The sequence below is a fragment of the Mytilus trossulus genome, chromosome 5 (genome assembly GCF_036588685.1).
Source record: "Mytilus trossulus isolate FHL-02 chromosome 5, PNRI_Mtr1.1.1.hap1, whole genome shotgun sequence".
In the NCBI taxonomy this organism is placed as follows: domain Eukaryota; kingdom Metazoa; phylum Mollusca; class Bivalvia; order Mytilida; family Mytilidae; genus Mytilus; species Mytilus trossulus.
The window spans coordinates 8,621,138-8,646,397 of record NC_086377.1 but is presented as its reverse complement, the minus strand read 5'-3'; the positions used below and the strand labels follow the sequence as shown (position 1 = coordinate 8,646,397).

General features: G+C 31.5%; 1 protein-coding gene across 1 annotated transcript; it reads right to left on the bottom strand.

The window, feature by feature from the left end:
* Positions 1-617: 617 nt before the first annotated feature.
* On the bottom strand, positions 618-23,499 carry LOC134717563 (probable E3 ubiquitin-protein ligase MID2). The gene is made up of 10 exons (XM_063580054.1): positions 22,674-23,499; positions 10,314-10,334; positions 9,303-9,305; positions 8,134-8,136; positions 6,595-6,600; positions 5,111-5,113; positions 3,615-3,617; positions 2,135-2,140; positions 1,691-1,705; positions 618-645 (listed from the first exon to the last, which is right to left on the bottom strand). Exons 1-10 carry the CDS (start codon positions 23,438-23,440, stop codon positions 618-620), a joined length of 855 nt encoding a protein of 284 aa, XP_063436124.1. The 5' UTR covers positions 23,441-23,499.
* Positions 23,500-25,260: the final 1,761 nt, after the last annotated feature.

Below are 25,260 nucleotides of genomic sequence, written 5' to 3'. Positions count from 1 at the left end.
CAACGTATCATTTAATATTTATATCATTAACAACATGATAAATTTTATATGTTCACTACATGTTTCCCTGACAGATGTTTGTTATTTTGACATTTGTTTGTTCCTTCCTAGTGAACAAACAAGACTGATGTTGAAGTCAGAAACCCTACAAGCTTATATTCTGGTGTTTTGCTAGTGTATTTAAAACATTTGTTAGGCTTTAAACTCTATACATGACTTTGATAATGATAAAACTACTCCTGACAGAAACAACATTTTAGTTAACTTTTTGAAAAGATTATTTTATTCGTAGCTATAATCATATATTATATCAATAAAAAATATGTACATACAAAATAAGAACATTAGGTTTTTTAGTCCTGTTAGTTGAGAAGGAAATACATTTCTACTTTTATTTATTTGTCTGGCAAATGCTTGTTACTGTTTTTTGATATAACCCATCAATCTAAAAACATGAGTACCATGGACAAATATTATCAAATATTATCATTGTAATGAATCATATCAGTAACAAAATATGTACATACAAAATAAAAACATAAGGTTCTCCAGTTTAGAAGAAAACACATTTCTACTTCTATTTCTTTGTCTGACAAATGCTTGTTACAGACTGTCTCTTAACTGGTTTCGACATAACCCATTAATCTGAAAACATGAATACCATGGACAATTATAATTATTACAATGTATGCACCATAATTACATTATATCATTCCAAAATAATCGTAATAGTATAAATTTGTTGTTATTTGTACTCTATGCGATTTGATTGCAATTGGTTTATTCTTCATAAAACTAAACAGTGTGTGCATGTTATATACTAACTTAACCAGGAGTGACTGTTGTTCATGTTGATTCCGTTGCTTGCTCTTGGATTTTGTAATGATTTGACTAGATAAATAGTAGGTTTTGATGTTGACATTCGGTTTTTATTGTACAAAACTCATACAAGTCAAAGCTTCCGATGTGTTGAATACCGTACTCTATTGCTCAAGTTGTATTTAAGATACCTTTTAACAGTTCATGTTACTTCTGTATAGTATTGATTTCTATAGCTTATATTTATACTTTATACGTTAAAATGTTCTTTGTTCAGTGAGTAGATATCAAGTACAATAACTTACCAATCGTTTTAAATGGAAACAAATTATGCCAGGCCAGCCATTAAAAATAACTTAACAATTAGACAAGTGTCTTTCTAAAGAATATATTTGTAAACATAAAGTATGTCATCCGTCTTCTATCGTGTCTCTATGAAACGCAAGTGAAAAGATTTTTCTGCAGGAAAAATAACATAGAATATGTGGTTTGATTTTTAAACGAGACAATTCTCCAAGAGAAACCGAATGACAAAAAAATTATAAGTCACATAACCTTCTTTAACAACGAGCCCCGAAATGACAAATGTAAAACAAGAGACTAACGGCCTAATTTTTGTTCAAAACGAAAAAAACAAATATGTGAATTACAGGCTGTTCACTTGTGATAGGCACATACTCATAATAACATTAAGTAATGCCTATCATATGCTAAATGGAAGAATAAAACAATAATACGCATGTCATATTTAATTTAATTGATAAACTAAATAAATACTTTAATCTCTACGTCGTTGTATGACGATTTCATACTATGAACTTAAAGTCATCGAAGAGCAATATGGATTTTATGTTTTATCTGCAGTACTTACCCGCCACATGAACATCTACAATGAGAAAAAAAAAAAACACTTAATTATATAAAACATGTCGCTCGGACATCCTTATTAAACTTTGCGTTAACTGGTTCAACAGTTAAAATAAATGTATAGTTATTTAATGATGAAACATAAGATATTCATTGGATTTAAAGCTTAAGATATGAACGTTCTAATATAAATCACAATACACAAGTATTGGAGAAAATTATGGAATATGTGTAATCATCACTATCTGATATTATTCTTAAAAAAAACAGAATTCAAAATATCGCCTGGCTTCTTATAACATTTATATAAGAATGGTTTTTTTTTGGAACTGGCTTATATTTTCCCATTCTTTAAAACACCACACACACAATTCGCTATATGATGTCCATTCATTCTTTTTGTTTGGTAAACTTATCACTATATACTTATCTGTTACATAACACTTACCGATAACTGAAAAATATAAAAAAAAAGTTTGAAATCTAAGGAAAAACTTTACAAAATCCAGATACACATAAAATATCTTCTCAAAACATCAGTTATCAATTTGCTAATTTTTAAATATTGCTTTAAATTGCTTGTTTGTTGCTTAGATGAAACTGTGTGAATATTGTCGCTACTTAAACGATGCTTAAATATAAAACAAAATGACAAACCAAGTTGTTAATATGACTATCTCCCCCAAAAAAGTAAATGACTGTTCAAACCGTTTATCGCTCTTGTACTCTGTACTTGTTTTGGCTTTCAAACTTTTTTCATCTGAGCATAGTTTTTGTGAGGACGTAACGCACGTCTGACGTATACATTTATTTCTAACCTGGTACCCTTTGATGGCTATTATTCGTTTGTTTCTCTGTCCTATTTTTCTTCGATTTATTTATTGTAGCCCTGTCGTGTAATGTTGTCATTTTAATGTTATTATTAACATTGCCATTAAAACGGGAGGTTTGACATGCCACAAAAACAGGTTTAACCCACCATTATTTCATAGAATGCCTTTTACAAAGTCGGGAAAATGGCCATTGTTACTGTATAGTTCGTTTCTGTGTGTGTTACATTTTGGTGTTGAGTTTCTGTTGTAACGTAGTTCTCTTATATTTGATGCGTTTCACTAAGCTTTAGTTTATAACCCAGATTTGTATTTTTCTGTCTCTATCGATTTATTAATTTCGAACAGCAGTATACTATTGTTGCCTTTATTTGAGACAAAACAAATCATAATAGCATCAACTCTGTATGTGTTTTCTTTATATGATGCTTATGGTAATCATATAGCAATCATAGTACTGTAGCAAAAAATCTGAACTTATTATGTCTGACTTGTTCCGCTTCGTCAAGTGCACGGTACTTTTATCAACATAAGCGCTTCGGGCGTTTTGAATTTTTAAAGTGTTTTGCTTTTTTTGATAGACAGAATAATTATGGAAATTCAAAACATACAGAATTGCTGACATTCTTTTCAACATATGTTTACAAAACACTGGCTGTACACATAAACAAGCACATGGCTCAAACTTTAAAAACTCAGTATTGAATATCTTATCATGTCTAATCACTTAACAAACAGTAAACTCACATAAATACTGAACTTCGGGTAAAATTCAAAACGGAAGTAATCTAATCAATTTATTCTCATATTTGAAAAGCTGAGAGTTGTTATTTAAGAACACAAACGCTGTGACATTACTTTTAATCTTTATAAAAGGTTTTTTAAAAAAAAACCCACAGACAATGGTTATCTACTAACAAATGTTCATTCTCAATTTTATTTAAAACACTTCTAAACTAATTTTCTTCATAAAATGGTACTAGTATGTTTATTGTTTAACTTTACTACTCTGCTAACGCCATTGTATAACTATCGTTATATTATAACTTGCATATATAATTGTTTTCTATACTTATCTGTTTGCTACTTGACACTTACCCGCTGAAAAATTAAAAAAATAATCACTAAATACAGCATAATATTGAATTATAATTCAAAAACGAATAAAGTTGACCTTGAGTTGTTTAAACCATTTTTAAGTATGTTGATATGTTAAAACAGTTCTCCAAATAAATTTGTTGTTAAACTTTTTTTAATTTCACCATCTCTGCTTTCAGTGTCTCTCATGCAGTATAATCCATGAAAGAGGGCTGAAAGGTACCAGAGGGACAGTCAAACTCAAGAATTGAAAATATCTGATTTGTTCCGCTTCGCTATAAAACATGACTCAAAATACTGATTTTGTTTTTGTGTATACTGCTGTTTGTCATGGCATTGTTTCCTTGTAGACGAACCTGTCTGAGATACAACATTAAGTTGATATGATTTTTTATTAATCTAATAGTCTACTTCTACCATTTTAACAAAACCTTATATTATAAATTACTAATGTCCATACCTATTTGTTTGCCTAACTTGACACTAACTTGAGGGACAACTTATAGAAATATAACCACAGAAAACAGCATACAATTTAGCAAAGAGAGATAACAACGACAATATAAGAATACCATAGGTAGTTGTGTATAGAATATTTTGAAGTTTCATTATTGAATTAGTTTATAAATCAAGCATGGCAAACATTGGAATGTGATAAACAGTATGTGTATGAATTAAACGTGTCGCTTTATAAAGTAAGAAATCATTTGAGAACTAAGGTTGCACCACACAAAAGTTAAGTTGAACTGAGGTTGAGTAAACTTGTTTCACTTATGCTTTTTATGGTCTAATATTTCAACTGTTCCGGTTATCACATGTCATTGGCTTAAAACATTTCTGGTTATACCATTTTAACGATACTCTAAATCTTCCGACTCTTTTGTAGTTGTAACGCACGTCTGTGTGACATTATTTAAAGGGTATGTGTATTGTATTGCCTAGCTATTTTAATAACAACATTACATCAAACAACTTCTATTATGAATTGCATAATTTATGTGATTTTTGTTTTTATACACCAAGACTTTCGAAAGACACTTTGGTGTTTTCATCCTAAAACAAGTTGACGTAAGGTAGTTATAATCAAAGATAAATAAGTACGAATCGCCAATTGTGAATTAAAATAACATACTATATGAAGTGCAAAAATGAAACACAAGATGCAATATTTACCGTATAACATAATGTTTTAAATAATGTAAAAAAAATGTTGCTACATCAAAATGCCATATCAATTCTCATATAATAGATAACATGGCTCCTTAAAATGGGTTGTATCATTTTAGAACCAAACAGTACCATGATTGTGTATACGTACACTATACACTTATAACATAAAATAAAGGATACAAGAGGGACGAATTTGTTTTTATATATATTTTCCCATTTAATAAAAATAAATATCAGATACAATTTTTAATATCACATGCTGTTTTATTTTTCATTTTGTTTAAACTTATCACAACATACTTATCTGTTTGCTACTTGACACTTACCAGCTGAAAAAAATCAAATACATAATCATTGAATACAGCATAATATTGAATTATAATTCAAAAACGAATAAAGTTGACCTTGAGTTGATTTAACCATTTTTATTTATGTTGATAGGTCAAAACAGTTTTCCAAATAAATTTATTTTTAAACTTTTTTTATTTCACCATCTCTGCTTACAGTGTCTCTTATGCAGTATAATCCATGAAAGTGGGCTGAAAGGTACCAGATAGTCAAACTCAAGAATTGAAAATATCTGATTTGTTCCGCTTCGTTATAAAACATGACTCAACATACTGATTTTGTTTTTGTGTATACTGCTGTTTGTCATGGAATTGTCTCCTTGTAGACGAACCTGTCTGAGATACAACATTAAGTTGATATGATTTTTTATTAATCTAATCGTCTACTTCTACCATTTTAACAAAACCTTATATTATAAATTACTAATGTCCATACCTATTTGTTTGCCTAACTTGACACTAACTTGAGGGACAACTTATAGAAATATAACCACAGAAAACAGCATACAATTTAGCAAAGAGAGATAACAACGACAATATAAGAATACCATAGGTAGTTGTGATAGTAGATTATTTTGAAGTCAGATTATTGAATTAGTATATAAATCAAGCATGGCAAACATTGGAATGTGATAAACAGTATGTGTATGCATTAAACGTGTCGCTTTATAGATTTAGAAATCATTTGAGAACTAAGGTTGCACCACACAAAAGTAAAGTTGAACTGAGGTTGAGTAAACTTGTTTTGCTTATGCTTTTTATGGTCTAATATTTCAACTGTTCCGGTTATCATATGTCATTGGCTTAAAACATTTCTGATTTTACCATTTTTAACAATACTCTTAATCTTCCGACTCTTTTGTAGTCGTAATGCACGTCTGTGTGACATTATTTAAATGGTATGTGTATTGTATTGCCTAGCTATTTTAATAACAACATTACATCAGACAACTTCTATAATGAATTGCATAATTTATGTGATTTTTGTTTTTATACACCAAGACTTTCGAAAGACACTTTGGTGTTTTCATCCTAAAACAAGTTGACGTAAGGTAGTTATAATCAAAGATAAATAAGTACGAATCGACAATTGTGAATTAAAATAACATACTATATGAAGTTGCAAAATGAAACACAAGATGCAAGATTAACTGTATAACATAACGTTTAAAATAATGTAAAAAAAATGTTGCTACATCAAAATGCCATATCAATTCTCATATAATATATAACGTGGCTCCTTAAAATGGGTTGTATCATTTTAGAACAAAACAGTACCATGAATGTGTGTACGTACACTATACACTTATAACATAAACTAAAGGATAAAAGAGGGACGAACTTTTTTTTAATATATTTTCCCATTTAATAAAAATATCAGATACAATTTTCAATATCACATGCTGTTTTATTTTTCATTTTGTTTAAACTTATCACAACATACTTATATGGTTGGTACTTACATGCCCCTGAAAAAAGAATTATAAATTCAATTAAAATCTGATGAATAATTTGAGAGAACAACGAAAGGGGAAATACTCATCTAAAAACATCAAGTACAACGTTTTACTTGTGCATATTAAGTTCAGCATTTTGTCTGGAAATGTTAATCATATTTAGAAGATACTGTAGTTTTCAAATGTGAGAGCTATTACAAAAAAGTAAAAATATACAAATAAAAAGCAAATTAAATGATAAAAATGAATATATTTCTCCCATAATAATTGTAAATGGATATTTAAACTTTAGGATTTATTATATATTTGGAGATTATAACAATCATAATATAAAAACAAATCTGTATGTTTTGTATTCTATGGTATCCAGTTGTAAATTATATAACAATCATGTTAGAAAAAAACAAATACAAACGAGTTCTTAATTTTATCAATTGCGTCTGTATTATATTGGATTATTTACGACAAAACACTAACAACAAATACTATCTAATAAGCGAAGTTTTAACAACTTTATGGATTTATCAGATATTTCACATTGTATAAAGATATACAGTATTTATAATGCCCAAGTGTCATAAAGTTCAATGCAGGTTTAAAAATATTTCATGTAAAACTAAATTAATTCAAAACCATCTATAAGAAATAGACTGAAAATGAAAAAAAAAAATTTTCAAAACCTGATTTTGAATCATAAATACCTTCTGCCAAAGTTTTTGAGAAAATCCTGTGAAGGTTTGACAAATTATTTGATATGTAACAAACGATAAACCTAGACTCCTATCTAAGATCCTCGAGAAAATGTTGTCCTAGTGTTAGTTCAATCAGTTTTGTGTATGTTCTCTATTGACAATTAACTGTATTGGCTTTCATGGTCTCTAAAATCACCCCGTCTTTTTATTTACTGTTGTTTGTCTCTTTTTTTGCCATGGTGGTTGTTACGTTTACATTTGACGAATGATTTTGAATGTCTCTATATAATCTTCCGCCTCTTTAATGGCGAAACGTGCGTCTGTATTTTGTATTCATTTGCTTGTCTTTTCTGTCGTTCTGAGTACAATTACGTTATGAGTTTGAACGTTTCTTGGTATCTTCTGCCTCTTTCGTAGACATAACGGGCGTCTATCATACATCATGTTAAAGGTATACAAAAAAGAAGGTGTGGTATGATTGCTAATAAGACAACTCTCCACAAGAGACCACACGACACAGACTTTAACAACTACAGGTCACTGTTATGCCTTCTGACAATAAGCAAAGCCCATACCGCATAGTCAGCCATAAAAGGCCCCGATAGGACAATGTAAAAAAATTCAAACGAGAAAACTAACGGCCTTATTTATTTAAAAAATGAACGGACTTGTTTTCTCTAATTAGATTAATAACTTTGGAACAGCGGTACTGAGAATATTTCTCTCTTAATATGGTATTTTTATTGTTTAACTTTGCAGCCCTACTAACACTGTTATAAACATATTATTACATTATGAAGTGCACATTATATAAGTGTAAGTTATACTTATCTGTTTGCTACCTGACACTTACCAGCTGAAAAATCAAATAAATAACCATTTACTACAACATACCATTTAGCAAGGAATTTAGTTATCTTCAATATAATTATTTGAATAAATAGTAATGTGATAGGAGAAGATTTGTAGGTGACAGTTTGTTTTTGTATACATTTTAAAAGTATAGTCAATAACATATAATGATGCCAGTTATTGAAATGTAAAAGTTGTGTGATTTGGCACTTTGTACCTTTATAATTTGTTAAGAAACATAAACAAAATTTGACGTCAGATCGATATAATCATATTGACATATACTTCAACAGTTTTGGTAATTATAGTCATAGGTTTGCACATTTCGGCTTCCAGCATTTCCAATGACGGTAAATTTATAAATCAGTGAATGAAATCACACCATGTTTTTGTTTGACGACTGTTGTTTGTAGTTTTGTTGGATTAGGATTAAGCCATAGCGGTGTCAGTTTATATTCGACCAATGCATTTGAATGTCTCTTTGGTATCTTTCGCCTCTTTTGTAGACGACCCACTAGTCTCACATACATCACGTTAATGGCATGTGTATTGTTTTACCTTACTACATTAATCACACGTTATGTAATGTAGATATATAGAAAACAAAGCAATCCTGACTGTTGTATTTGGTATTCAATTGATTGTCGTTTTTCCGTTCGGGGTACAATTACGTTATGAGTTTGAATGTCTCTTGGTATCTTCTGCCTCTTTGGAGACACACCGCACGGCTATCATATATCATATTATTATTGTTTTACCTTTGTATTACTATATATACTTTATATAATGAGCTACAGTATATATAATAATAATTTTCTGTTTGTTACCGGGCACTTACACGCTGAACAAAAATCAGTCAAAATAATCATTATAGTGAACAGCAAATCAGTCAGCCAATAACAAAAATCGTCATTGGATTTAATTAAAAATGTAATGCAATAAAAGTACAACATTTTGAGACTATCGAGTGTTTCGTCAGATAATTCAATAGTAAAGTCATTACTATGAGTTTAATTTGTTTTCTCATGTTTCCTCATAGTGATTGAGATTATTTCAAATTGTAAAGCTTCCTAACTAATTTATATAAATATCTGTATACACCAACACAAACAAACAAACCAACATATACAATAAGACGCTATACTTATATGTTTTCTACTTGACACTTACCGTCTGAAACATATCAAATAAATAATTTAAAAAATTGATAAATCGACTAAATGTAATTAAACAAGTTATGCAGTAACATGGTGAGTGTGCGGTGCAAACCCTGCAATGTTTACGTGCTGTATAAATAGGAATGTGACAAATGAACAAACATTCGACATGACACTTCTATATTTTTACTTAGTGTTTTGTCCGAGCAACATTTGATTTACCTATCCGATATGGTAACTAGATAGATAAAACTTTTAACCACAGTTCACATAAACTTGACACATAGTAAACGTCGCAGAGTGTCTTTATCAACGAGACAACATTATTCATTAATCTTTTTTCATGAATTTTTAAATTGTAAAACCTGGTATTTATATATGTGCAATTAATCTCACAACACTAGTACATCAACATGATTGTTTTGTTTGATATGTGTTTCTTTGTATCTCTATAGTATAAACAATGATTGTTTTTTTGTTGTTCCTGTTTCTTTTTATATTTCTAAGACATGTGGTTCCCAGTTTATTATAGATATAGAAGTTTGACTGTCACTCTGGTATCTTTCGCCCCGTTTTTGGTACATGCATTCACTAATGTAGAAAATGATTGATTAAACTTTGTGTTATAACTAGCTGAACCTATTAATCGTATTGCAGTATCATATGATTCGAATAAATTGACAACAATATGCACGGGTGAGCAAAATAAAAGACACAATGGCTTAAAATGGGACTTGTTTTCGATTACAGTATAATAGACGTCAAATGTTTATTTTCTCGAAATATGTTTTAAACCAAATACAATGGGCATTCGAAAATCATAAAAACCAAAAAAACATACACCATAGCAAAGAAAAAAGAAAAAAAAAGCCAAACAACACGTTTAATAAAAAAAAACACCAAAGAACACTTAGACCTAGCCATCGTCGTGTCACAATCTATTGTAAGCTTATTTTTTGGAACAATTTGACGAATTGCGAATTTTTAATATTTGTCTTTTACAATAGACGTAGATCATACTTACATATCAGCTCTCTTATCCTTTCTGAAAGATGAAACAGATCAATAATATCAGTTACACATTCTCAACAAAAATACTGATAGATAAGTTGCTGTTTATCCAGAAAACATTTCCGAAGCAATATTAAAAGTTTCTATAAATTTAGGAAAGTTTACTTTATTTTACCACCTATTGTTGAATTGTATCGTGAGATAACCATGTATGAATATTACATTATCATGATAACATTGGCGGCATACACCTTTCTGCATCAGTCAACTAATGACTCAAAACTGATAATTGACTCAGCAAATATAAGTGTCTGAAATTTAATACAAACGTAAATCGTCTAAACTCATCAAGGAGTTGGTTCAGTAAGACCCCTTTTTGACCCCAAAATAAAGCAGTTTTACAAAATTGTGAAAATGTAATCTTTTAGCTATTTATTAGAATGCAAAATGCTTCTGCTACCTAAATTTGGGCTGTTTTTTACAATAAAATGCACATATGCTGTGTACTAGCATCATAAAGTCATGCTAAATTACTGAAATCTTCACAATTTTAGCATTTTAGTTAAATTTACAATGGTTTCCGTCTTAAATGCAACTGGTCGCATTCGTGTTCATTCATAATATTGAAATATAAGTTGTATTTGACGATAATTCATGACATATATAAAGGTTGAGGATAAACACGAATGCGACCACTTTCATGTTTGACAAAAACCATCTAAAAAGTGACGTTTTTTGGCATATTTAATAGATTTGTTATATTTAGGCTTGAATTGGAGCGTTGTAAATGACTAAATCAGTTAAAATCTTTCTTTTACAAAAAAACAATTGAATCAATTAAAATAGACACTTTAGTGTTTAAAAAAGTGTCAAAAATCTTTCGTAAGATGAACCTGCAATTTGAGGCCAAAATCAGCCCTTACCGGACCTACTCCTTTTTGCTCCGTTTAGAGCTTTATGTCATCTACATTATGCCGTTTCAGCGTCTTAAATATCTGAAACATAACCGACGAAAAAGGCAAATGTCGTGTAGTTTGTAATACATTTCAATGTACAAATATTCTTTGTCGTTCATTGTTGAGGATTTTGGTTAAGCTCTTCTATATTTTTTTATAAATTTTATCCAAACAAAACTGCAATATTGAAGAAATGAGTATTGTATTGTTTGACCTTTCGCAATTGTCCTCGCACCATATATGTTTCCCGTTACAAATAGACTACGAAGTAAAATTGAGAATGGAAATATAAATGTGTCAAAAAGACAACAACCCGACAAAAAGCAGAGAAAATGTAAGGCAACCTATGGGTCATAAACACAACGAGATAGTCCTGCAGGGCTTTAACTGGCCTCTTTACAAAATAAAGTGTACTAAATTAGTTCCATTGACGTCATATCAAACCCCAAAACACATAAATTAACTCAAATTAAATTTGAAAAAGACTAACAAAGGCTCAGAGGCTCCTGAGTTTGGAGAGGTGCAACCGTCTGATCAACGTCGACAAAACAAACACACAGTTATCCACATAGTACCAATAACGGCAAAATTAGTTTATTGCAGTTCAACGTCATAAATATTTTGAGAGAAAACAAATCCCGGTTACAAACCTAAAGTCGAGAGAAACACACCAATTATATGAAGTCACAGTTGAACAACAGAAACACTGAAGTGTAATAAAAACAAAGGTCAATGCAACATACATAGAACCGAACTATTTGAAAACAATTTCAATATTCCTGACTTTGAACAGGACATTTTCAGAACGATTGGTGTGTATAACCTGGTTTTATGTCTAGCCAAACCTCGTGCGCTTAACTCAGTTTAAAACAGTCTGAAGTCAGAAAAGGTAACTTAAAAACCTATGCAAAATGGCAATGATGCATATATCAACAAAGACTATTAGCAGTTACTGACATGCATGCTAGCTCCAGACCACTACTTAACTGATTAAAAATGAATTTCTCAATAGTATGCATATCATGAACAATACCCGTGAAGGATTTAGTATCAAATAGATATCAAAAGTACCAGCATTATTATTTAACACGCCAGACGCGCGTTTCGTCTACATAAGACTCATCAGTGACGCTCAGATCAAAGTAGTTATAAAGCCAAACAAATACAAAGTTCAAGAGCATTGAGGACCCGAAATTCCAAAAAGATGTGCCAAATACGGCTTAGGTAATCTACTCCTGGGGTAAGAAAATCCTTAGTTTTACGAAAAAATCAAAGTTTTGTAAACAGAAAACCACCAAATGCGCCCTATGAGTGATTAAATATGAGTACCAAAACATGCCGTCTAGTAATATTATTATACATTCATTTACATCACTGTTGACGCAGGCGAACCTATGTTGCTCAATACCTGTATTTACAAGTCAATGCTGCTCGTTTCACTCTTATTGGTTTGTTCATCAATATTTCTTATTGATTTCTTAAACAGTGCAAACATCTGTTAGGCGTAAGCATTTTGTGAGAAAAAAAACCAAGTTATTATGCACTTCATTGACACTTGGGAATCATACATTTGATACGCCACATGATATAGATATAAAACTTTGTGTCATGTGCATAAAACAATTATAATGAACTTACCCACACATGTTACATCTATAAAGGTATGTCCCCTGCTCCTTTTGTTTCACATCCTGTTTGTAATCGCTATAATGAGCAATACAATTGATTGACTTAAAATTTACTCTATTTGAAGATGATATTAAAATCCAACAAGCTATTACTAACTGGTACACACATAACCAGTGCAAAAATATCAAAAAGCATTTGAAATATATACAAGAGTCAGAAACCAAGTTAATGAATCTTGAATTAATTGAAATAATAATATATAAGAAAATAAATCAGCTCACACCCAAACTGAAATACATTTCTTTTTCCGGGAAATTATTGCTTAAATTCAGAAAAGTTTCGTATGGTTCCGTGTAGAACTGAAACTGTTTACCCACGAAGAGTATCACAATTCACCATTTGTTGTAAGTGGGGGTTGTTGTTACGTAGCGTGCCTAATTTTTGACAAGACCTTATAATTATTTTCGACTTTTATTTCGCTGTAATGGTCTTATTGATGTATGACATTTCTTTAAACAACATCGGATGACATCACCAAAACAATATCAGAGTTTACACTAACAAGGACACAATACATTAACGTCATTCTTTTTTATATTCCGAATCCATGTAGAATTAATCCTGATTTGCATATACTTTTCATTCTCTTTGCCTTTCTTTCCTACAGACAATAAAAAACTGAATGAAAAGACGAACTATCTATTAGAGAATTCTCGATATCTGACTTTACTAACGTCATACATAAAGTATACGTAAGAAATCACAATTAAGACTATATTTAAGATTGAATTGTCTCCCTTTTTCCTGAATGCATTCAGCCATAATTTCGCCTTTATCTTCATATTTTTCCTTAATCTAATTAGGATATTTGAATTAAGACAACATTAGTGGAAAACGTTTATTTTCAGTTAGGGAATCATGAATACGTTGGACAATTAAACAATCTTTTGTTGGTTGATACTGTACGTGTTTGATAGAAACAAACCGATCAAAAAACAGATACAGTCCAATGCCATTAATTCTGCTTTGTGGTCTGGTGTTGTCTTTTTTGAAATGTTTTAGTCTTTCATTTTTTTCATACGTAGTCATCCCGGGCTTTAATATCTCAGATCGTTAATCTATGTCATAGCTTAGACTATTTCTTACGAGTTATGTATTGTGAATTGTTGCAACTGTCTTTTTAAACTGATTTTTACCAACTGCTGTTGCATCGCTTTCTTAACTTAGGAGAGAGTTCTGAGTCGGTAAACATGTTTGTCCACCGCAATAATTTATGCTCGGTCATATGCTTCTCAGTGCTTGACTAAATTGCAGCTTATAATATTTGTGTTTGGTTTGCACATGTTTGCTTTCTCGTTTTAATTCCTTTTCCAAAAAAGAGATTTCATCAGTGCACAATTAGTCGATCTTTAAGCTAGCATGCACGTCTTAAACTTGAAAAAGCAGTTTAGTTTTTTTTTAGTATTTAATGATTCTGGTAACTTAAAATTAATGACCATTAAATCGCAAGAAAAATAATCGTAACAAATGGAAGCAAAGGAAGGTATAAAGAGCTGATATCCAGTTTAGGATTCAATAACTGGAGACACTGCTATACATCTGTTATACTTTATTTAAATGTCAAGGGTTAATAAAATAAGTCAAAGCATATTATTATTATAATTTATCATATATTTAGTACAAAATACAGCTATTTTGAATATCTAATAAAGGTTGTTTTTCCAATCTGTATCATCTACCCTGTATCGCATACCCCGTATCGCATAGTTAAACCCGTATCGCATACCCCGTATCGCATGGTAAAACCCGTATCGCATACCTTTTTTTTCTTTTTCTTTTACATACAGTAAGTTTTTTGTTTTTTTTTGCTTAAGAAAAAATTTCCTCAAAATAGGTCATTTTTTTAATGACGTCATTGTTTGGTATGTAACGTCACGAACGTCAAGTTTTCATATTGTATGTGACGTCATGAATATCAAGTTTGCATAGTTTTTGGCACACTAAATGCAACTATAAAAAAAAATACAAAACACTCAAATAAATACAATAATAAACAAAATATTTTTAAAACAGCAGCAGGCAAATGGTAAGGTAACCCAGGTGCTTTGTATAAGCAGTTATTTTAAGGCTTTGAAACAAGACAAAAGCAGAACTGAAGGTAACCCAGTGCTTCGCAGCGGTTGACAATGTTTTCTCGGGGTACCAATCTGCTCTATCACTCTCTCAGCTATATGTTATTTATATAATACTCTTCGGTTGAAATATATGATAAAGCGTATAATACATGGCAAAATCCGTATCACATGCCGTATCACCCTCGACCAATATCATTCCTCGGGCATAAAGGCCTTTGGGCTGATATTGATGTCTCGGGATGATACGACATATGATACGGATTTTGCCATGTATTATTCTCTATATAATAATTGAAATAAAAAATCTCAAAATACAAATATCATCTGACTTTGTTGACGATATCCACGATATTCACACCAAAATAGGTTGTATCTCTAATTTAAAGTTGTGTTTGACGTAAAGTTGTGTTTGGCGTATAGTTATCATAACTAGTATTTTGAAGATTTTTTTTAACCCCGTCAGATAAACCTTATTGTCAAGTCAGAATCACCATGTGTGAAATTATATAAAAAAATCGAAAGATGAATATTTATGGTTGATAAAAACTTCACGCCAACATAATCATTATACATGTGTCGTATATCTTATTTCAAGATAGTTCTTGTTTGTTTATTGTCGTCAGTACATAATTAAGGCAATCTGAAATTGAGCCCTGGGTCTGGACTTAAGCTCAATAATGAAGGTCATACGGTAACCAATAGTTGCTTAAATCAACATTTCTCCCCCTTGTAGTTAGCTATCTGATTGTTTATATTGTTAGATATCGACCATTCATCTTTTTTGGTTAAACAAAGGATTTTTTTAAAGTTTTATTCTTTATGCTTCATATATACTTCATCAAATTGTCTGTACTAAATAAAATACCCCTCCGCACCAAATTTTTAAACAAATAAAAAGATTTTGCGTTCCTTCTATGATGTCAAAATTAGAAAGAAAATTAACGGAACATCTGAGTGGCAATCTCCTGGTTTTATTGTACCAAACATCTCTTTAAACAAGTATCTACAGTAAGGTTGAACACATAAGTAACAAAGGTTTTTTTGGGGAAGAACTTCTTGCAAACACGTTAATGAAATATCGAATGAAATAAGTGTGGACACAGGCTCGTGGATTGTATCCAACATATAAAGAATAACACGGTCAAACTCATAAGACCCAAACAAATTCGAACTTAATCTGGATTTAATCATGGACATTTGCCAGCCAGACAATACCACCAGAAAGACAGATATACAGACAGATAAGACCATCAGACCGACAAGACCATCAGAGAGACAGACCGACATAAAAAAACACCACCAGACAGACACACAAACAAGACCACCAAAGAGACACAGGCAGACAGACAGACATACAGACATACATACAGACAGACAGACAGACGGACAGACGGACAGACAGACAGACAGACAAGACCACCAGACAGACAAAAACACCAGATAAACAGACAGACGGACACCAACACCAGATAAACTGACAGATAGACAAGATCGCCAGACAGACAGACATACAAGACCACCAGATAGACAAGACAACCAGACTAGACCACCAATCAGACAGACAGACAGACAGACAGACATGACCAGACAGACAGACAGACAGACAGACAGACAAGACCACCCGGTAGACAGTCAAACAAATATAATAAAGTCTCCTACAGCTCCACTTCACAGGTCAGGAACTTGTATAACCAGTTAACACTGGATGAGTAACGATCTACATGTATATCAATCAATTAAATGTTATTTAGATAATTAAGCACAAGTCCCACACAAATCGATTTAGTTTAATTAACCCAAGTTAAACTTAAGGATGATTGCTACTCTATTTTAAAATAACAAGCTTTTTAAAAGACTGTTATAAAATGATAGTATACAATTAAAGAAACTATAAAAGCTGAAAAAAATGGACGGTCCGTGTGCATGTTTTCGAGATATAAGTCGTTGAAAATTTGGCGGGAAACAATTTTCTCTAGACTTTTCATGCATTTTACATTGGCCACAATCTATTTAAAAACAACTATGCAAAATAACAAGGATTTTATAAGATTTTGAAAAATGGCTTATTTAAATATATGTTATGAAAATATGAATAAAAAGGGGGTTAATGGGCAAAAATATTCGAGGCACATTGAAGGGTAAAACCAGAGGATTGCGAAAATCTGACAAAATGTCTAAAAACTGTGTAGCAAACCTCCTTAATCAGCCTATATTTGCGTCTTGGTTTTAAACGTCATATATAAGAATGTAACATAACGTTGCTATAAAATAAAGAGAAAAGCAAATATATTTGCGGGTTCCCAAAAGGTACATGAAGGACCGAATATCTACAGATAAGCCTTTTTCAAATGATTTTTACATTTCGTTCTTATATTGTACTATAACACCACTGTTCCAGTTTAGGGGGAGGATTGGGACTCCGCTAACATGTTTAACCCCGTTTTACTTACATATGTGCCTGTACCCAAGTCTAGAGCCTGTAATTCAGTGGTTGTCGTTTGGTGCCGTGTTACATATTTGTTTTTCGTTCATTTTTTTGTACATTAATTAGGATTTTAATAATTTATTGTTAATCTTTAAAGAATGAGTCTATCACAGTTATTGGTCTCTTCAAAACTGAGTCGATCCAGAGCTTTACATTTTGTGTAGAAAATGCATATTACTATATTGCAGATAAAAGGCCTAGACAACAATTCATTGACGGTTCATGTAATTGTTGTCGTAACTAATAAAGCTACGACTGGATTACGAACTTGACAGATAAGAATTAATTGGAGATTAGTGATACGAAGCAAAAATGTAATTTGTTTTTAAACAACAATTTCCTACAAGAAATAGTTTTCTGTGATATAAATGACTTTTTGTTTTATTCATATCACCCTTTTGACGCTTTTATACCCCCTTATTGACACCATGTAAACGGATTTAACCTTTGAGATTAAAACATTTGTTTTATCAAAGAGCATTACACATTTGTTTCAGTCAAAGAGCTTAAAACATTTGTTTCATCATTAGATTTTTTTACATAAGGTTGTACAAGTTCCGGTTAGATAAAATTAAAAAACAAGGCAGGACAGAAATTTTGATTTAAAAAATACAGGACATGAGTTTCGATTGAAAAAAAGGCAGGATGAGCAACTGGGCAAAAAAACCAGGACCAAATAAAATAAAAATGCAGGACAGAAATTACAACTTTAAAAAAATGCAGGACACAATTTTGTTATCGTAGCCCCCCCCCCCCCCCCCCCCCCCCCCCCCCCTTCCCCTCTCCTAAAATCAAATGATAGCTTCCTGAAATATCAGATGCATGACATTAGGTGATGTGAATATACCACTTACATTGTGATGCGGCAAATGGTCTACCATGATAAGAATACTAACAGCATCATTTAATTTCAAAAGGTTTTTCGAGAAATCATGCATTGAAATTTGCGCTTCAGAATTTTGCAACATTTCGCGAAACTAAATTGAATCTGTAGGAAAAAAGACTTCATCTTATCTGTGAGAAGATATATTTAAACTTCAATGTTGGATTACGTTATACAGTCAATGTTAGTTTCTTTATCGTCCCTGGAGTGCCGATTGGGAGTCTCAACATCTTTCCGCCTTTTTGGTTCTAAACTTCTCGGATGGGTAGATTTGTATAGAAATAGTTCTAGGTGTTTTTTTGTTTTTTTTATCTTGGGTTACAATGCAAAATCACTGCAAGTTCCAGCTCAGGCCAACTCTTTACTAGAAGATGGAGTAAGTTAAAATAGTTCCGGGACAGAATCGATCAATGTTGGGCGTTATAACGTTGCAACTACGAGACAGGGCTTTACGGGTTGGGGTGCTTTCTATAAGGTCTGCGTTCTCAAATTCATATATGGACTTGACTTGGATGTAAAATTGTCTCATTGGCACTCACACCACATCTTTTTATTTATATTAATAGGTTAAAATTCTAATTTGGGTGCTTTCTGTGACGTTTTCAAGTTGTGTTATTAAATATCGGCCTAGTGTAGTAGTGCTCATTTCACACTTTAAAGTATTGCCGCTGCTGCTGTTGCTTCATGTTGAGTCGTATACAAGGTGTTTCCATGTAATGCTTTTACTTCCTCTACAGCTCTTGTGCTCACTACCTTCTTGTGTGTGTTTTGCTGCTGCCGCTAGTCGAGGATAGAGAGTTGTTGTTGCTGCTGCTTAAAATACTCATATTAAGATTTTTTTAATAGATATAGGAAGATGTGGTGTGAGTGCCAATGAGACAACTCTCCATAATAAACTTTTTTCAATGCTCCTGCAACTTTTGTCGTTCTCATTTCACTTCCTAAGTAGTTATGCTGCTGCTGTTGCTTGAGGAAAGAACGAACAGAGGGGATTTTTCTTTAAATTCATAAACATATAAATAAAGAAAAAAAATCATGCAATGAGTTTGAATGTGATTTCTTTTATTTGATTATTTAAAGCAGCAAATTAACAGCAACATCATAACTATCCCAAGCAACAGCAGACTACAATGAAAATAAGAGCAAGCTATAAAGGGCCCCAAAATGACCATTAATTTTTTGTATCACAATTCAAACAGGAAAACCGACGCTCTAATCTATTTGCCAAAACGAGAAACATTTATCAAACATACCAACAAACGACAAGCACTGTTCCTGAATTAAATTCCTGACTTGGGAATATATGCAGCGGATTTGAACGTTTTAACAGGGGCCAACCTTCACCCTAAACCTGATACAGCACTGTACCAGCAGTATATTAATATTACAAACAGAAAAGACGGACTATAGAATATTAATTAAAAACGGCTTTACTCAGACTATAAAATAAATGAATGTAATATGAAATCGTGTGTACCAGTGTATGACTGAAATTTCCTCAAATTTACTTTACATAAGTTGTAATGACTCTTGCTCTTTCTGCATGAAAGAGAATAAACTTTCAAAGAGGAAAAAAATAAAATTGAAGCCATCAGCTACATTTCCTTTTATCTGTTTTGACTTCTTATAATTTTAAAATCTTGATTTATATCCTTGCATAAAGTTCAAAGTTTGTTCGATTTCCTGTAGTATGCGCTGCAACGCATTTAAAAAAAATGGAATTGATGACTAGGGACTCTACAAAGATCTTCTAATAATCTAAATAAGTGTCCATCGGTTGATAAATAACATTGCGCATTAACATAACAACTGTAAAGATACACATGTCGTCTTCACCGAAAACTTTAACAAATTAATTTGGAAAAAAATGTATCAAATATGACACCTTAAATTAAAACATACTGATATATTTCATTTATTCTATAAAAATCGTATCTTTTAGCTTACTGTCAAAAAAAATATGAATCTGTTAAAACAATCACGGACTTACCATCTTACGCATGCAAAGTCAGTGATTAATAAATGTACGTTTTCACCTGTTTAACGGTCTAAACATGATTTTGGGAAAAGAAAGACAATCCAAATTATTAATTTTCACTTTCATATGTATAATGTATGTTGAAATGACGCTTGGAAGGTATAAATAACATGAAGTTTACGCTTCATACGTACAAATACCATTGTTAAGTAACATTTAACGTATAACGTAGATACTTATGTCGCTTGTGTTGTTTTCTCTATTAAAACATACTCTTGTTTTAACTTGTTGAAGAACTATATACGATTACTCCAATCATTTTGTAATGACTGATAGTTCTCAAGTATACAATACAATTGAAACTCCTTGTACTAATTCAATATGCATTTCGGGAATGTGACTGATAACAAAAGTCGATTATGAAAGTGACTACTGGATTCGTTAACTTCTTAATCTACAGTCGTATGTCAATGTGACTCCTGAAGTCGTTTACCCCTGCATCAACAGTCGATTGTGAATGTGAATGCTCAATTTGTTGTACTCTTCAATGACAGACGATTGCGAATAACTGTGTGAATCAATAATGATTTTTATGTTAAAAAGAGGTGAAAATATCACAAAGAGAACATTTCCATTTGAGGAAAGATATGACATAAAATACTATTTACAAAAGGACAATCTACACTTAACAAAACAGTATGACTTCCTTATGTTGTTGTAAACATGATGACTTCTGATTATACTATGTACAACGTGCCTCAAAAGTCCAAATAACTTTGATGAATGTCTTTTATATTTGTTTATATTATATAAGTATACAGAGATTTTATTTATTTCAACTAGACAATCAGACACATTTTAACGATCAGTGTATTTACAAAAACTTAATGCAACAAAATCTAAATATTATTGAAAATAATTTATGCTACTAGTTTGCGTTTGCATATCATAAGAAGATTTATTTACTTAAATGCAATCGTGCTCGAGCCTGTGTGTTCTAGCGTACGTAGTGGGAAAAAAGAGGAGATACATAAGCCATAGAGACATTCTATAAGTATTATTTCAACTAGACAGGCAGGCACATTTTAACAAGCAGTATATTTACGAAAATTAATTGCAACAAAATCTAAACACTATTGAACATAATGCATTCTACTAGTATGTGTTTGCATATCATAAGAAAATTTATCTACTTAAATGCAATCTGGTCCAATACAGTGTTTTCTAACGTGCGTAGTGGAAAAAAGTAGAGAGACATTTTAATTGATTTATCGAAAATAAAATTAAACGGTAAAGTGGTGTACATAATATATAAAACAAACTTAATCAGAACCGTTGAAACGTCAAATGGCGAGGTATGCAAGAAAATAATGTGTAATTCACTCACAGATTTGATAACAAGTTTATATTGCCAAATATGTAACTTTAAAACTGTTTAATATACACAAATATTTCCCTACCTCTTGGATGAAGGCAATTCTCTTTCTTTGTTCATGATTCGTTGTGTACGCATTTCACTAATAAAAGATAAACAGAATTTTTTTTTGTTTTTTTTTCATGAAATGTTCTGTCAAGTGTCAGGAGTATGACAGTTGTGAACAACTAGTAATTTTCGTTGTATTTTGGCGTTTGTTTTTGTAGCAGTATAGCGTTAATGTTGTTCTGTTGCTTTCCACTTGTAGTTAATGTGTGTTTCCCTCAGTTTTGTTCGGATTTTTTTCTCAGTTTAATCGATATATTACTATTGTAAAGCGGTATACTTCTTTTGTCTTTATTTCTTTTATAATATTACATAAAATGCATGCAATTAGAATAACATATTTAAATAACGAGAAAAACAGTTATATCTGTACTAGTTTGGAAGCAAGCATTCGCTACATTGAAGACCTGTTGGTGACCTTCTGCTGTTGTTTTTTATTTGGTCGGGTTGTTGTCTCTTTGACACATTCCCCATTTCTATTCTCAATTTTATTTTTGCATTTCTACATATGTTTACGTATTGTCGAGATTGGTAAATGTAAATGTATCAATATAACTTAAAATGTAAAATGCCATAGACCCCGCATTTATCTACTGGAGCACATCTTGAATCCATAACATTGAAAAATACATTTGTAATGAACACATATTTGTATTTCATGAATTATCTCTTCTTCGTCTATGATATCATATCCCGACATAAGTTGATATTTTAGAATACAACATAATTTTGATTTTGCAAAAAATACCTGTCTCATTAAGAGACTATGGTTATATTGAAGCATGTATTACGACCACAAAATGCTCAGTCATTTTTAGTAGAATTACCTGATTATGTAGTTACCAAACAGCTGTTTAACGTCGTTATCTGTTGCGGACTTAGCAGTATACTTTATTTTCGGAAATTCAGGTATAGGCTTTACCGTCAGCTTTGCAATTTTGTCTGTAAGCTGCTGTAAAGACTGTAACAATTTTCCGTCGTTTCGGGTCTTGTTGAGTTCATCTGTTTTCTTGTCTAAATCGCTTCCTGTCTTCAAATTAGCTTTAGTATCTGCAAATACATTTGTTAATTTGTTCCTTTCCTTCCTGGATTGATCCTTGACCGATGCAATCATCTCTGAGATACATTTATCAACCATAGCTTTTATCCTTGAACCTTCTTCTGTAATAGCTTTGACTTCTTCTTCAACATTCACATCAAATGCCTGTATACCTTCTTCTATCTGTTTAATGTTTTGGGTTTCCTCATTAACTTTTCTTCGTAGGTTATTTTTATTTTTCTCCTTCAGCTGTAATATGCTGTCGATAAACTTTGAAAATTCATGTCCTTTATGACTTCCAGTGACACAACTGCTGCATACTGCTGTATTACATGTATTACATACAAAGCTTACGTCTTCATTGTGGTCTTTACATTTCGATCTACCTTCCGGGATCGAGCCTGTTGAAGACTGGAACTGGTGAGTTTTTGATATCTTCTGTCTATTATGAAACGTTTTACAATTTTCACAAAAGTACTGTTCACACTCCAAACAGTATTGTGATCCTGGAGCACTTACACAAATCTCACAAGTTTTAGAGGCCGCCTGTGCCATTTTGTCATGTATCGTCTTCGTTGTATCATATACAGGTAAGGTAAATATCCAATGATAACAACGTTCTACATTTAAATCAATGAAGTTTCAATATGTGTGTTGTGTATTTAAATGTAAAACTGTATATACTGCATACCTCGCAAGTTATAATGTAGATATGTTATACATACTTTACATATATACATTTTATTGACTACTGTATTATTAGTTATGTTCGGTTGTATTGCTGATATAAGTTCATAATTAGAATCATCAAAAAGAAGTATATTATTATCCTGATAATAATTACAGTATGTATAGATAGACATATCATCCTAGGTTTGGTGTGTACAAAAACCAAAATGAAATATTTGAAGTTCAGCATACTACCTTACATACATTTTATTTTATTTCATGCAAAAGTCCTTGTGTTTTTCATTTATATTTGTTTAGTTCTTGTAAACTCAGTTTAAATAAATCATTTCTGCTAAAAATTCGTTTGCATGGAAATACATGTACGGTTAATGATACTGTTATATTAGTCAACACGATATATATATATATATATATATATAACTGAGCTATACGTCTTCACGATATGTATGAAGGTCACTCAAATTTCTTTTAAAAACATCCCAGATTGCATGTAGTTATTTCAACAGAATCGAAATATCCAGATATACATTTTAAGATGTTATCAATGTAAATTGCCATCTAGCATTGGAGTGTAAACACATAAAAAGAAGTTATATTAATACATGTGTAAAATTTAAAAAATAGTATATTTCAAGCTAACACAAATATTTGTAGTCTTCAAGCCTCTTTGTACATGCTGTATCAATTCACACTAGAAGCCCGATTTCAGTCTGAAACGGCCATTTTGGTCTGATCACATCTTGATTGACTGGATTTACCGCTAGAGAAATTCGTCCAGATATTTCAGATCGTTTAGTCGCCGTTCAGATCGATAGCCTCATCAGGTAAATCAGTTCGTTAAGGCGTATCAAGACGGAAAAGACTGAATCATCTAGCGGGTTGTTTAGACCCGTTAAGACCGTGTAAGACCAAAACAGACCATGGATACAAAGTTACGTCAAGATGTTGTCAGACCGTGTCCAGTCGTGTTCAGATTTTAATCATTTGGACACAAAACGAGTGAAACTTTCCCATTGTTTATCAGGGGTTGCTCCCCTTTTAAAAATAAAATAAAAGTTAGAAAGAAGACGGTTTATGTTAACTGAAAGTCTACCACGTCCCTTTAATCATGTTAATTAAATAAAAAAAATATTCAATTTGAATTCTTACTACATCCTATTTAACATGTTTTGTATATATTTTAAAAAATAGCTCAAAGTCATACTGCTGAACAAACCGCCGCGAAATGACTAAAAAAAATTCAACAGATTGCCGAAATAACATTTATTTATTGAATGTAAGCACCTGAACCTTTATATTAAAGGTTTACAAGTGATTACAATACATGTTTTTGCAATTACAGACTGTCGTGGGTGGTGAAAAATTTGTCATGTTGACGCAATAGATCATTTTTACACCCGTATTAAATAATTACGGATGTCGGCCGTGAACACACAGGCACTTGTCTCAGAAAATAAATTTCCTATATACCTTATTATAATAAGGTATATAGGAATTTTTTTTTCTGAGACAAGTGCCTGTGCGTGAACACTTGAAAACGCGTGATCTGAATAATTATGTTTAATTAAATTTAAGATGTAACATTTTTTAATATTGTAAATGAATGCATTCATTTAACTTTTAATGTTGGCTATATATAAAATTGCATTTGAGTGAGGCAGGGAAAAATATATATAACTAGAATC